This window comes from Spinacia oleracea, chromosome 4 (assembly GCF_020520425.1).
Source record: "Spinacia oleracea cultivar Varoflay chromosome 4, BTI_SOV_V1, whole genome shotgun sequence".
Lineage (NCBI taxonomy): Eukaryota > Viridiplantae > Streptophyta > Magnoliopsida > Caryophyllales > Amaranthaceae > Spinacia > Spinacia oleracea.
The window spans coordinates 153,353,417-153,370,381 of record NC_079490.1 but is presented as its reverse complement, the minus strand read 5'-3'; the positions used below and the strand labels follow the sequence as shown (position 1 = coordinate 153,370,381).

Genomic DNA, 16,965 nt, shown 5'->3' with positions numbered 1-16,965 from the left:
TAATTATTTTGATTATTTACTAATTTAATTTTACCAATTAATTTCAATATCTTGGGGGACCGCGCGCGTTAGCGCGCGGTCCAACAACTAGTGAGAATAGACGTAGGAAGAGAAATGATAAAGAAAAGTGATTATACTGTAATTTTTATAATCATTTCTAATAAAAATAATAGAGAAATGGAAAAGGGAACTATACAAAAGTAGAAAAAAAGTTTAACATCAAAGGTCATGAACTGTGAACCTCTCCCACTCCAAGCAAATGACCATTTGCTATTTGCTATTTGCTGGTCAATCGAAATATTAAATCTACATTAAATGTACAACTACCCCCGTTGTATATTAAAAAGAAATACACTTTGACCGACACATAGTTTTAGGAGAGTGAATAGAATTTATTAAAATGAGATGAAAGTAAGGTAATGGGTGAATTATTTATTATAGTAAAAAGATGATGTAAGTGTAGGGACCACAAGAAAAAGAAAAATATTAATATAACTAGATTTAATTTATGTTTGTTGTATTATTTAAATTTTCACCCTTTTCTCCATTCATACACTTTCATGGTTTCGGCCGATGCAAAAGTGTACGTAGTAATTAAATTTGACTCCGTATATGATTTTATCTTTACAAAAAATGATAAAAAAGAGTATTATCAAATTATATCTTTTAAATGTTCACTTAATCTTATCTTTTCAAAATTCATACTCCCTCCCTAATTATGTGAGGGATACATTTGTCTTTTCCGACCGTATTTATTTAAGAGATACACTTATCATTTTTAGTAAGTTATCAACTCCACCATCTAATTAAATAATCTATATAATACGAAGTATATCCTATGTCCCACCATCTATTAAACAAATAATTTCTGAACTACACCCTACCCCCCACCCTCTAAAATGACATGGTCCCCACTTGTTTACTTATTAAAATATCTACTCAACCCCACTTGTTTTATTACTTTATTTCATTCAATTCTTTTTTTTTAATACCCGTGTCTCGCCAAATGTATCATTAAATAAATACGGAGGGAGTATTACCTTATCCTAAACCTATTTACTTTATTTTATAATTGCTAAATTTTAATATTTAAATAGAATTAGTGACTGGACAATCCTACATGGACGCTCCTAATGCTCACCAAAAAACTCTCATAATATATATATATATATATATATATATATATAAATATATATATAATATATATATAAATATATAAATTTTTAAAATACAGATGGAGTATTAATTTATTTTTTGTTTAATAAACTCATTCATTTTTATATGTAAATATTTCAAAATTCATATAGTTTCACTTTATTTACGTCTTTTTTTAATGCAGAAATAGGAAATATATTATAAGGAGGCGATTAAAGCCTCAATAATCGTTTTCAAACACAAGCAGCAAAAGCAACCCATAGCTACCCTCAAAAACCCGTAAAAGAAGCTATGGCTGATAGGAATAATTAGCCTTAAGAGTTTAACATTATACAAAGCAAAATAGGAGAAGTTAGTCCTGTTAGCATTATGTTCAATGTACTTGATCCTTCCACTTGGAAATATCACCGAAGTTAGGCATCCACCTGAGGCCGTAGCTCCTTCGTATAATCTTCACGATCGAACATTTGGTGGTGGTTGGAAGTGATAGGTCTTGGCTATCAACATTCTTCGCCCAATATCTGCCAGCCATGAGCAATTTTGTTCGCATCCCTTTTCACATGAAGAATCATCACATACCAGTTTCTCTTGAGCAAGGTTACAACATCATTGATCAAAGGAGCTAACTGATGATCTTGATATCCTGCTGGATTTTGAAGCATGTACTTCAAAGTACTTGCATCAATTTCCAGTTCTAGATGAGTAATCTTTCTTTCCCAGGCAATAATTAAGCAAGCCCTCTTTGATTGTAGTCAGCTCAGCAAAAGCAGGACCAAGCTAGGCTCTTGAAATGGATAGAATAACCAATATGCCAAAGCCCTTTCTCGCACCGTAGAACCCCTCCTCCTCCAGCATGATCAATTATAATCCACGTGCCATCAGTGTTTAGCTTGTAGTAAGATTTATATGGAGGAGCCCAAACTCTTGCAGACTGAGAAGAGCTAGATCATGAATCAGAGTCCACATACTAAACAATATTTTTAGAGAATGTGTAATCTGCCTATAATTTATTGTAAAAGCTTGCACTGCTTCCCATCTTGAGATTGAATACAATATTGTTTCTATAAGACTATATGTGCCATATTGTAATAGAAAATATAATTTCCCAGCAATAGACCCTTTTAAATTATAAGTAACTCAATCGTGCCAGTTAAGATTATAAAAAGAATTAAAGTCTAGATAAAAACCTGGAGCATGAAGCTGGAAAATCATTGACCAAAATCCTCAAGTACTATGGCAATCTCTAAACAGATGTAGATTGTCTTCACTATTAGTGTTGCAACGAATACAAACAGGATCAAATTTAGGGAATTTAAGAGAGAGGGTTTGAGCAACAGGCAAATTAAAATAGAGTGGCAAATATTCCAAAGTAGCATTTTATACTTATAGGGCACTGGAATCTTCCAAAGTTTCTCCCAGCTAACTTTAATTAAACAAGGGCTACTCTTCTATGCTTTCTCTCTCTAGCTTCTCCTCTACCTTCTCTCTTGATCTAAGCTAGATTACTGGAGATTTTGCATCTCGCCTTCGGCGAAGAGGCCTCTAGGGGTCTTCTTAGTTTCAAGGAGTGGTTTTCTCCTCAAATTTTCTTTGTGTTTTTTGCTTTCTTGTTTTTGCAGGTGCTAGTCTTTTGCATTCCCAGGTTCAACTTACTGCCTTTATGATGGAACTACAACAGCCTTCAGTAACAACTAACATAGGTTCAAATAATGATCGGGGATCTATGGATGTAACTATGGAAGATCATGAAGAACAACAACCTCCAATTGCATCCATCCCTCTACCCGTGTCTTTTAAAGATGCGGTGGAAGGAAATTCCCAGTGGTTTGATGAATCTAAGAGAATCCAAATCACATCTCTCGAATGGGAAGATCAAGATGTTGATCCACCTGATGTCTCAAAAGTTGTTCAGTTTCACTAGTGCAAAATAAAATTTATATATGTAAATGTTGAATCACACTTGATTATGGAGCGAGTTTGGGTTTTAGATTGGTCTGACGACAAAGTTAAACATAGATGATTGACTAATGTTGACTAACAAAAACAGATATTTAGTGGATTATAAGGATAATATGTAACCACCTTGGTGATGGGCGAGTATGAATTGATAGAATTTAAGAACACTCACCCAATCCTAATTATGTATGTCACTTTTAATTTTTTTTTTAATATTATAACTAATAAAATCAATTTTGAAACTCCGTAATAAACTTAAGTCAATATATTTAAAAAAAATTTGAAAGGAAAATTGGATTATTTGTCGAATATAGGGATGTCAAATTGTTAGTGGGGCGGGTTTTTTGGGAGATCTCCTTGTGCATCTGCCCCAAGTGGGCGGAGATGGACAAAAGTTTATTGGGTAATGGGGTCAAAAAATGTATTTGTCGCGGGTGAAGGGGCAATGATGAATTTCAGATTGTACCCGTATGAGCAGCTAATCTTTCATCTAACTTACATATTATAATGTTTTGTTTATTTACTCAGTAACTCTAATCAGACAGGCGGACTCAAAGTCATCTCTAGCTCAATAAAGTACCAGGTCTAGATAACTGTTAAGTAATCGGGTAACCATGTTGACGAGTGATTGTGCGAGTATTAAGTGAGCATTAATAACGAAGTGAAAGGCGGGTGAGATAATTTTATGCTTGACACAAGTGATTAATGAAAATGAAAATAATTTTATCTATGTACCTTTATTTGTTTTAATTATTTTAAAAAGCAAGACACCGAATGAGCAATAACAAATTTATCCATTATTAATTTTTTTTATTTGAAGAGTATCTATAAACTCTATATTGATCATAATTGTCTACCAGATTTCATAATAATTTATATTTAGATTATAAATCGTGCATCGCACGGGTACTATACTAGTACTCTATATACTAAAAGACACACCAAGAATGACACATGTCATCTCCTAGTGTGTTTTTAGATTTTCTTTTAAAATAAAATTTTAATTAAAGAATCTTTTAAAATATCTATTTTTCTATTTTTCTTATTTTCTTATTTTTTTTTTCAAATTACGATTTCATGTGTATTATGGAAATAATCTAATATAATATATTAATACTAATTTGGAAAATATATGTCAGGAATGGAAAAATCACAATTATGATATTATTATTTTTATAATATACGTAATAAGTTGCTACTCCGTAATAGCAAGATAGTATTTTGATTTTCACAAACCTTTTTCAAACAAAATTAATTATACTCTTAGCCTACATGCAATAGTTTTTTTAAAATAAGGTGTTATTATATGTCCATACCCGAACAAGCATTTATTATTATTATTTTCTTCCACTTTATGTAGCGGGTACCGGTATGGTTACAGTTATGGATATCATTCAATTTTAAAAGAAAGTTATCCGATAAAGGTATGATAAGTTTTTTTTTTTTTGCACAACTAAAGTATTTTTGTCGAAACCCTAAACACCTAAGATTGCCCTAATCACTTTATAATTTGAATAAATAATAGTTTTATCTAATTTTCCAACAACCCGTGATAAAATTTGATATGATTTGGTTTTATTAAAAAATTATTTTAAATAAATTAGTCAGAAAAAAAAAAATTAGTCTCATCCGTACGTTGCACGGGACCGAACCAAGTAAGACTATAATCATAGCATTGGGGTTTAAACAGCTACCCACCTATCGTAGGTGGATACCTAGTAAGACTAATGATAAGACGTCTGATTTGAAATACAAAGACTATAATTATGGGACGGATGAAATTTTAAATATTAGTGGAATGATGACATGACATATAATAAAAGTGTTTAAGATAAGATCCCCTTGATCTTGCTCTAAGGTCTCCAAATCAAACATGTTCTTCTAAGCTAGAAATTAATGCCGTATCCCCGGATTAGAGCCTTTCTGACGGTAATTCAACAGTTGCTAATAAAAGAGTTTCTGAAGTGAGCTTTTAGTGCAAATTCTTATTTATAAGGGGTGTACAATAAATATTGTACATCAGAGTAAAAGTTAACTCAAAATGTTTAAAAGTTAAGCTTATATATGCAAAAGTTATCTATTTTTTAGTGATTTTTTTTTTTAAATTTTAGTAAAACTTATTTCTTCAAAATGACTAATAATGTATAAAATAAATCATTTAACCCTTTAAAATGTTTATCTATCAATTTTTTTATCACTAATATAAAAGTTAATCAAAACTAGATTAAAGTTACAAAAAAATGGGCAAAAGTTATCTGGGTGTACACAAGACCTTTTGATTATTTTTTAGAAGTTGTTATTTTGCAGAATTAGGGCTCAACATATTTCTCTTGAACTAATAATCACTAAATCACGAGTTTACAAAGAGTACATAGATATGGATTACTTTAGAAATTCCTGCATCGGAATTCGGAAGTTTGAAGCAAGTTAACAAGTAAACAAAATTAATTCAAGAACTCTAAGAAATTTGGGTAACTTTCAGAGCCTTAATCAATCCTTAACGAGTCTTTGTGATTTATCTTTACAGGAACATAGAATCATGTTCAAACTTCAAAGACAGCTACTTCAGGTTGTGCTTGAAAACGTTTATTGTCAATTAAATAGTCGTTCCTGAAGAAAAGAGGACGCGTAATGGTAGACTTCAGTTCAACTTCTCTTATAAATTTCTACTCCAGCCTTTTGTTACAGTAATAGAAGTGAGTTTGTCAACTGCAAACAAAAGTTCTAGCTAGTAGGGATAGGGAAGATTTAGAATTGGAACTATAAAACTGAAACATGAAAGTGCAGTCTGTAACAATCCTTCTAATGTACATGATTCATTCAGCATGCAAACGACAAGTAAACACAATTTAAGACTATAATAAACTTACTGAATTCATGGATTGAGAAGTCAAACTCGTGTATGCTAAATTTAAGGTCTCTGAATCAAACAAGAACAAGAAGAAGTATGCTAGAAGTTAAACGCCGTGTCCCCTGATTTGTAAACTTCAGAGCTTTTCTTAGTGTAATTCAAGTTTCAATTTAACAGTTTCTAACAAAATGTTTCTGAAGTGAAAGTTTTTAGTGGAACTTTTAAGACTAACTTTAGATTGTTCCAATCTACAACTTTATGGTGACCACAATTGAGTATCATTTTTATTTCTAGAATCAGGAATGAGGACTCAAAAAAAACATTTCTTTCTTAAATCAGGAGTTTCAGATGCCATTCGAAAACCTGCCTCTATAAATTTCTTATGCTAAGGCTGCATATACCTAGGACTAGGAAGTCCTGCATCAGAAGTTTGGAGCGAGTTACTATTAGAAAAAACTAGTATGATACCCGTGCGATGCACGATTTATAATCTATACATAAATTTATATGAAATATGGTAGACAATTATCATCAAAATAGAGCTTAATTATAGCTAACCTCCAAATTATAATTAATGATGGATAAATTTGTTATTTCCCATTCGGTGTCATATTTATTAAAACAGTTAAAACAAATAAGAGTACATAAATAAATTTATTTTTTTTCTCATTCACATGTTGTGTCAAGAATAAACTTAATGATCTCAACCACCATTCACTTCGATAGTAATACCCAGTTAATACTCGCACAGTCCCCCATTAACTTCATTACCCGACCACTTAAAACCTAATTACACCATTTAATGTATTCAGTTAGAGATGACTTTGAGGCGAGGCGAGGCCTGCACACTTTACCCGCCTAAAATTCTCATCTCTATCCCCTCCATCCACGATAGTAACGATACCCACCACTCTCAATCCTCGTCTCGAGAGGTACAAAGTAAAATGTATCCCTGCTTCATGACTCCCCCTTCGGTGTATCCAGTATCCCAGCCTAAAATAACCCACCCGTAGACTCAGTTTTTTTTTGGGTAAGATATTTTTGAATTTTAATACTTATTCTAGAGTTTTTGACAATACATTTGTCTGATTAGAGTAATTGAGTAATAAATAAAACATTATAATATGTAAGTTAGTAGTAACTTTTTTTACATATTCATAATCAATTAGATGAAGCATTAGCAATGCATGCATGTCCAATCTAAAATGTTTGAGACAACCTTGTAAAATATAAAAATCAAGAGTTCAAGTTTGTTATTCATATATGTATTCATTATATGACACTAATTCTTAGAAAGATGATAGTATTATAATAATATAATTTATAGTACATGTTCAACTATTATAATATTTTCTATATCGATTATCAGAAAATGCATGCAAAGATTCATTTCATTACAAATAATAAATGAACAAAGGTAAACATACGTATATACATATCCGCATCCAGTATATGACATAATTTCTAAACAAAAATTGATATTGCATCTAGTAGTTTACAATTAGTTATCATTTATGTTATAATAAGCTAGAGAGACAAATCATATAGCGACATTTGTCATCTCCACATCAATTTAACTTTCTTTTGGTATAGTACAGAATATATAGATATAGATACATATATAGTTTGCCATCTCCGCAAACTATAGTACAGAGTATAAACATTTGTAGGTAGAATAAGTAAATAAGTAAATAAGTGCTTAGTAGTATAATCGATTATTATGAGTCATTCTTAATCATATGAGTAATCATCTAATACTTAAACATCTCCACAAATTTATTGGTCATAAGTATATAAATATTTCGTAGTATAATCGATAAGTAATTAGAATGTACGATGTAGGTAAAATAAATATGAAGTATATTAATTATTTTATCATACGATAGTTATTTATATTATAAGAGAGGCACTTCAGAGAACATCATTTTGTCAGCTCCACGTCGATTTGCCTCTACTTTGGTATAGTACTGTGTATATAGATGGTGTTAAAAATTGACCAAAATATAATTCAATGGTTTAGCCTAAAATATTTGGTGGAGCTTTTTTAAGTAGAGAGGACCATGTGTTAGTTGCATATTGATTTTCTTGTATACTACTTTTCCATGTTTTTGGATTAACCAATTTTATTTTCACGGTTGTTAATAAGTAACAATTGTTAATATCTTAAACTATCAAATAAGTAAAAATTATTTTAAAAAAATTACAACATTGTGCAAGTATTTATACTAATCCAAAAAAATATTACTGGAAAATCCGTACATGACTATGTTCATCATATAGTATTAATAATCACCAAAAGAATAGAAAAAGTAGAGCGATGTGTGAATATAATAGATAGTACAAAAATCAAAGAGTTTTATCTACAATTTGAGGAATTAAGTAGTAGAGTAGTATAGTAGTAGATACATTAAATTACGCAATATATGTTTAAGGAAGTTACATGTTTAAAAAAAAAAAAAAAAGAAGTAAACTATTACTAACAATGGCATGGATAATATCGAATGTAGTTGCTACATATACTACTTATAAAATCGTATAACCAATGGCGGTTATAATTATCGAATTTAATTGTTAAAATATTATAGAGTACTATAGTAAAAAAAATTATCTCTTAATCACATATACTTGATTGATTTTCAAATTTATTTGTATTATAATTATCCAATATCAGTAGACTACTTTTAAATTTTTATAAGAATCCTACTATGTATTCCGTAAAAAAATATTTTTATAAGAATCCTACTTTTAAATATAATCTTATATTGGTCATATTTTTTACCAAATTATAGAAAATATAATTTACAAAATAATTCCCATGTGTAGAATGATTTTTTTTTTTTTGAGGAAAATAGAATAAAATATTTTTATGAGGTGCAAGTTAACAAAATAACTATAGAATCAAATACTTTTTTTTAGTCTTTTTGTATATCTATAAGAGATAAATTAAAGAGATGCATTTGTCAGCTTCACATTGATTTCCTCTCTTTTAGTATAGTATATAGATTAATAGATAAAATGGCAGTATTATGTAAATATTTAGACAAAGTCGACAAAATGCTACAGAATACATAACTACGTTCAACATACAATATGAATAACTAATCCAAAAAAAGATGGAAAAAAGTAGAGCGATGTGTGAATATAAAAACTAATGTAAAAAATTAAAGAGTTGCATCTAAAAAATTGAGGAATTAAGTAGTAGACAGATTAGATTACGCAAGTTTTTCTCTTGTTTAAGGAAGTTACATACTTTTTTTTAAAGTAGTAAAATATTACTATCATATCAACGGCGGTGATAATCATCGAATTTAGTTGCTAAATATATTACGTCTAAAATATAAAATAATACAATCATTGGCGGCTATAATTATCGAATTTAGTTGTTAAAATATTATAGAGTACTACAATAACATTTTTTTATACACTCTTATTTATATTGTATTGATTTTCTAATTATATGTATTCTAATATATTATGTAAGTACAGATCGGTTGATTACTGCAATTTATTTTTTATAAACATCCTAATACGTACTCCATATAATAGACTATTTTTTTTTATAAAAAGATATATAATCATATTGGTTATATTTGTTAACAAAATATAGAAAAGATTTTACAAAATATTCCCCATGTATTGAGTGGCATCTTTTTTTTAGGAAAATAGAATCAAGTACTTTTTAAGGTGAAAGTTAACAAATAATTTTTTTGTTTAATTTATTTTATATCTAAAAGAGAGGCGAATCAATGAGTGACATTTGTCATCACCACATTGATTTCCTCTCTTTTAGTATATTATATAGATTGCATAAGCTACTACTTAGCAGCAACCAGCAGTCATCATTTCACAGCCAACATATAGAAAGTAAACAAAATTGATTCGAAGCAATCTGGTTAACTTGGGATTCACCTTTGGGATTCAACTTTCAGCACCAAATGTTATATTTGCAGGAACGTAGGTTCATGTTTCAAAGACAGTTACTTGACATTTTGGTTGAAAATGTGTATTATCAAATGATTAGCTGTTGAAGATGCAAAGAGGACGCGTGGTGGTATACTGCAGTCCAACTTATCTTGTAAAATTACCAGCTTTTTTTACAGTAATACAAGTGTATTTCCCAACTTGAAACAAAAGTGCGAAGATATGAAGACTAGAATTGAGTCATTTATTTATTCCCTATTTCCTTGACATATACCAAGTACGAACACTAGAATTGACTGAGAAACTTGTAAAATATTGACAATTTGACACAATTAAGATATAACAAACCACTGAATTCATGGCTTGAGACCTTAATCAATGCTCACTGAAATGAGTTTTAGGAGTAGCCCAGGGACAGTCCTCCAACTCCAAGTCATCACCTGCAGCATTTCTGAGCTTCAAATCTGGCCTCTTAGCTGGTAAATCAGGCACCTGTAGGTCCCCTCTTAGCATCATAGCTGCTTTTTTAATGGTAGGTCTTTTCTTCTTATCAGAGTGCACACACCACAAACCAACCTTTAGCATCCTTTCCATGTCTTCCTTACTATACATCCCCATCATCCTCCAATCAATGGCCTCAATCACTTTTCCTTCTTCCCATAGATTCCACACCCAATCAATCAGAAACCCTCCTTTCTCCTCCACTGGTCTCCTTCCTGAAACCACCTCTAAAACTACCACCCCAAAACTGTAAACATCTGACTTTATTGTAGGAATACCTGAGTAAACATACTCCGGGGCTAAGTACCCCATTGTTCCTGCTGGAATTGTTGGTTTTCTCGTTCTAGAATCTCGATCATATACCTTAACCAATCCGAAATCACCAAGTTTAGGGTTAAAGTCTGAATCAAGCATCACATTACAAGTCTTAACATCCCTATGAATGATCTGTCTACTGCATTCTTCATGCAAATATGTGAGGCCAGAAGCTATACCCAACACAATGTTCAGCCTTTGCTCACAAGTTAGTACACGAAAAGCATCTGAATCTCTATGCAGATTCCGATCAAGGTTACCATTAGGCAGAAACTCATATACTAGGATAAGTTCATTCTTTTCACAGCACCACCCCAACAGTTGAACCAGGTTTTTATGCTTCAATTTTCGAGCCATACCAGTACATTCATTGGTAAATGGTTTTATTAGGTTATTACCATTGCCAACATCATTCAATCTTTTTACAGCCACAACTTGTCCATGGAAAAGAATTCCTCTATAAACTGTTGAAGATGCTCCTTGACCTATGATCTTACTCTTGCTAAAACCATTAGTAGCCGATTCGATCTCTGACAGATGTAATTTTATTGGCCCTGTCTTCAATTCAATCCTCCTGCTTTTTTCTCTCTTTGATTCCACATCTTTCCTAGACATCCAGATCAAATAAAACATTACAACAATAGCAAAAAGACTCAATGCAGATATAACTACAGTCAATGCAATATCTACTGTCTTATCATCTTTCTTGCTGTCGCCATCAGAACCTTCTCCCGGAATGCAGTTCATACAATCTCCTCCCTCTAAATCTTTATCAACAGTCGAATAATCAAACTCGAAAGTCTTGAACTCCCATCCATCAATAACATGCAGTGCAGAGCCATCTCTATTAGAAGCAGAAAAACCCACGTACATTGACTCCTTCATATACTTAGAAAGATCAATCTGAGCAGAAACTACAGGGTTTAAGGGCTTGTTTGGGAAATAACTTACCCAAACCCTGACAATTTTCACTGATTTTCTGTACTCAATCCAAGCATTAATCTTCTTTCCGCTACTCAAATCAACTTCACCCAATAACCCATCATCCGAAACCAAAGAAATGTAAGAATTCACATCAATACCCACATGATTATCATTAACATCCCCAGTTAAAGGATCGAATTTCGTATCGAATTCGACCGCGAAAAACGATTCTTGAGAGTTCAAGCTGAATTCAGGCATACCCAGATGAGTAAATCTCGAACTAAACAACCCCAAGTCAGAGGTGATCAAGAATGCGATACCATCACCAGGATTTGAGGGAGAAGAAGGCGTAATACTGAAGGAAAAGTGGGAAGTAAAAGAAACAGAGGAATTGGTCTCGGGATCAAGAAATTGAAGTGGGTAAAAGTAGAAAGCTCTGCCTGAAGAAGAAGGATTCTGCTGGGTTAAGCTTATGGAAGAGAGGTTTGTTTCGGGGTGGATGATTAAGTGCGCATCACCGAAGAAGGTGATATTCGTGGCGGGGATGAAGGGGAGAGAGAACGTGTAAGGGAGGTTGAAGATGAAGATTAAGGTGAAGATCGTGATGAATTCAGGAAACATTGTTGTTTGAAATGATGAAACTTAAATCTGGATTGGATTGAACGATTGAATCGTGATTTCTCTGTATTTTTTTTTTTTTTTTTTGTGTGAAGGTGGTGAATTTAGTGAAGTATTGGATTCTGGTTTGAACAGAGGAATGTGGAGAAGAGATAAAGGGAGGGGGAAAGCCGGAAAGGTATTAGGGAGGGAAAACAGACAACGGTTTTTTTTTTTGTTTTTTTGTGATTTTTTTTTTGTTTTTTTCATCAACTTTATGACTTTTTTAATTATTTACTCCCTCCGTTCCGAAATACTCGACCCGATTTGACCGGCACAGAGTTTAAGGGACTTGAATTGACTTATTTAATTTAATAGGTAGTAGTTGATAGTGGGGTATTATTTTAATGTAGTTAGTGGGAGGTAGGTTAAGAGGTGGGGTTGGGTGAGAGTAGGGGTTGAATTTTTAATTATTTTTTATATGGAGTAGGGGGTAGGTGGGTTAATAGGGGTGGAGTGAGAAATAATATAATATTGTTAGAATATTTCCATTTTAAGAAACATCGGCCCGATAAGGAAAACAGGTCAAGTATTCCGGGACGGAGGGAGTAATGAAATGCGTTAAACTATTTGCCCTTTCTCCAATATGTTCGTCGACTAGTACGCCATCCTTCCCTTAATACTCGTCTCTTTTCCTTATAAAATCATTTTCTAATACACGTGTGGTTTCTATAAATGACATATTTTATTAATGTTATATTATTTCTTTCACTTATTATAGACCCACCTATATTCTTACTTCTTTAAAAAGAACATTAAAAAATTCAACTCACCCCACACCCACCTCTTTTTTTTTTTTTTTTGACGGGCACACCCACCTCTTTATTTTACACACTAACCTTAAAAAAATATTCAACTATCAACTACTGTCTAATAAGTTAATAAGTCAATTAAATTGCCTAAAATACTGTACCGATCAAAATGGGACGAGTATTAAGGGATGGAGAGAGTATCAGATTGGCTTGGATCTAAGAGGTTATTTCAAAATCAAGTATGAGTACTAAATATCAAATTGATGAAATTTTGATCTTGCAATAAGTCAAAGTTTCTTTATTTCGTTTTTACTTTAGCGTTGCGTTTATTTGAACATTTTACATAAATATTTTGCTACTAAATAATATACGAAGTATATATATATATATATTTTTGGTGAAAGCTACTTGAATAATCTAATATATATATATATATATATATATAGGAGGCATATTTGTTGAAATATTAGAGCGCCACCTAGTATTACTAATGGTTTCGGCCAAAGAAAAATAAGATTTCTAATTTATTTTTGAATTAAAAAAATTGAGTGCCACATAGATAATTAATTAGGTGTCATGTAGATATTAAAATTAATTAATTAATTATTAATATATATACAATTTCATCCAAAATTCAACGCTCTAATAATTAAAAATTAAATCTAAAATAAAATTCATCCAAAATTAAATACAAATCTAAAATAAAATTCAATCCAAAATCAAACATTAATCCAATATTAGAGCGCCATGTAGGAAATCTAATGGTTTCGGCCAATGAAAAATAAGATTTCAAAATTATTTTTGAATTAAAAAGTCGAATGCCACGTAGATAAATAATTAGGTGTCACGTAGATATTTTTATTAATTAATAATTAAAAAATTGAGTGCCACGTAGATAATTAATTAGGTGTCACGTAGATATTAAAATTAATTAATTAATTAATTATTAATATATATACAATTCCATCCAAAATCCAACGCTCAATAATTAAAAATTAAATATAAAATAAAATTCATCCAAAATTAAATACTAATCTAAAATAAAATTCAATCCAAAATCAAACATTAATCCAATATTAGAGCGCCATGTAGGAAATCTAATGGTTTCGGCCAATGAAAAATAAGATTTCAAAATTATTTTTGAATTAAAAAGTTGAATGCCACGTTGTAGACACCTAATTTGTGTCTCCCCTTTGGGATGATGACGAAACCATTATCCTTGTTAGGCGATTGGAGTAACTCCAGGCGGAAATCCCAATTCCTAAGAACACCTCCAAAATCCAAGATCCAAAATCCAATCCCCGAGACCGTTCCCCTCCCGGAACTCGGTACAAAATACAACTTCCAAAATCCAATTTCAAAATCCAAGTTCAATCTCAATTAGTGGACCATCCCATTGGCCTTACTAGGCCTTTTCCACTCAAAATCATATAAGGCAAGTCAAATTCGGGCGCCGACCCACAAAACCGAGCATGCCGGGCCCCGCCCCGTAAAACCGGAATTCAAAAACCCGAGAAAGGTTTGTTTTTAGACGCAAATTCAAGACTTAACCTCCAAGAAAACACTACGTGCCAAACATCGTACTATTCGTACGAAGGTACACCCATACAAGACAAATCAAGGACGACATCTTTCCGTCCTTTTTGGCGGCATTCAGCCCACGTCAGCAGCGCCCAGCGCTGGCCTGGCGCCAGGCGCTGGCGTGTGCTGGCGTTTTGCACCATTTCCCTCCTATAAATACCCCTCATTTCCTTCGAAAAAAGGGAGAGCACAACACATATAACGTCGTAATTTCGACATTACTCCTCACAATACAAACTTCAAAACTCTTCAAAACACATACAAAAAGTCCTAAATTCAAGAGCAATTGGGAGCTCGAGCCTAAGCTTAACTAGGTAAATCCGAATCCCATTTCAATTAATCATGCTATTTTGATTTCAAATGATTAGCAAGTTGGTGTTTTTTTGTCATAAAAAACACCACTTGCAACAATCATACATGCTTTTTCAAAAATACAAACTTTTTCAAAATACAAAATACAAACTTTCAAGATTCAAGGATGTTCAAAGTTGCTTGCATTCATCTCTTTGAACTAGAATCACCTTCAATCATGGAGTAATCAAAGATGACACCTTTTAGCATTTAAAGGTTCAATCTTTTGAGATTCAAAACTCCATTTTTCAATATACAAGTTCAAGTCTTCAAATTTCAACATACAAGTTCAAGTTTTCAAATTTCAATCATTTCAAGTTCAAAGTTTCAATCTTTTTCAAGTTCAAACCTTTCAATATTCAAGCTTTCAATTTCAAGTTCAATGTGCAAAATCTAGGACATTTGGGTTGAGCAACCTCTCCCAAGTTGAGATTTTTGGCTTTGAATTCGTGTCAGGCGCACTTATTTTTAAGGAGCCGCTTGGCGTTCGAATCTCATGTGCCCAAGTACAAATTTCAATATCGCAATTTCAATATCGCACTTTCAATATCGCACTTTCAATACCGCAATTTCAATATCGCAATTTCAATATCGCAATTTCAATATCGCAATTTCAATATCGCAATTTCAATTTCGCACTTTCAATTCCGCACCTTTACTTGCCTAGTCCATTTCTAGGCAATGTGGACCTACTCCCTAGTCCTTTTCTAGGGGGTCTTGTATTTACTAATTCCGTACTTTATTTAGTATTGTGATGTTGCTTTATGTGCTTTATCGCTTTCATCACCAACATGCTAAATACAACAAAATACAAAGGTTACATCACACTTAACGAAGATATTTTTGGACAAACCGGCCTTAGGTTCCTTAAATCAATCTTTAAAGCAAAGTGACCACCGTACAATTAGAAATTCTATTTTGTTCTAATTTGCGAACCCACATAGTCTAATCTTAGGGTTTATTTTCGAAACAATGTTGTGCCAACGTACTTGAATATTTCTAAAGCTCGCCGAATAAGCATTTTCGTTCCCAAGCCCGGATCTCACCCATCCATTTCAAGGATTCAAGGCCTTATCCAAAAATAGAGTCATTGTGCGGTCTTCCCAAACGAGACCTAAAATAAGTTTGGTGGCGACTCCTTCGAGGTGCAAAAACAATTCAACGGTTCTCTAAACGAACCGCCGCGTGCCAAACCCCCCAATGTAGGAAACGGGAAAAAGATAAAAAAAAAACCCCCTACACACGTAGATAAATAATTAGGTGTCACGTAGATATTTTTATTAATTAATAATTAATATTTCTTATATACAATTTCGTCCAAAATCAAACACTATAATAATTAAAAAATAAATCTAAAATGAAATTCAATCCAAAAAAAATATAAAAAACCAATCTAATCTAATATACTTCCTCCGTTCCGGAAATATCGCACCATTTATTTTTTACACTATTCACACTACGACTTTGATCATTTTTTGTGATTCGTACATAAGGAAATTTTAGTCATGTGGGATCATGTTAGATTCATATCGATACATATTTTCTAAATATTAATTTTTTATAATTTTCCCTTGCACACGATTTGAGTTATTAAGAGTCAAAGTAAGAGCTAGATGAGTAAAAGTCAACCATGGTGCGATATTTCCGGAACGGAGGAAGTATAAAATATAGCAGTTGATATATATAGGAGTTTTATTTTAACGTAACAAATTAATAGAACCCGTGCATCGCACGGGCTAAAATCTAGTATTAACAATAGTATGCTTTTAATATAAATTGGATGCTTTTAATAATATATTTATGATTCTCTCTCCTTTCTAGGGTTTATTTTCTTGGCCATTATAGGCCCGAAATAGTCCAATTTCTTCTGAAATTAGAATATTTCCGACCCTTTCTCTCATTTAATTTAGTTATTGTCTCTAAAATTCAATAAATTTTCACCATATGCATGGGCGGAGTTCGTCCTTGTTCGTTAGTCTCCTTATGGTGGAGTTATTTTTA

General features: G+C 32.1%; 1 protein-coding gene across 1 annotated transcript; it reads right to left on the bottom strand.

Annotated features, from left to right (window-relative positions):
• Window positions 1-10,106: 10,106 nt before the first annotated feature.
• On the bottom strand, window positions 10,107-12,809 carry LOC110791895 (L-type lectin-domain containing receptor kinase S.6). Its single transcript, XM_021996665.2, has one exon. It carries the CDS (start codon window positions 12,242-12,244, stop codon window positions 10,259-10,261), a length of 1,986 nt encoding a protein of 661 aa, XP_021852357.1. The 5' UTR covers window positions 12,245-12,809; the 3' UTR covers window positions 10,107-10,258.
• Window positions 12,810-16,965: the final 4,156 nt, after the last annotated feature.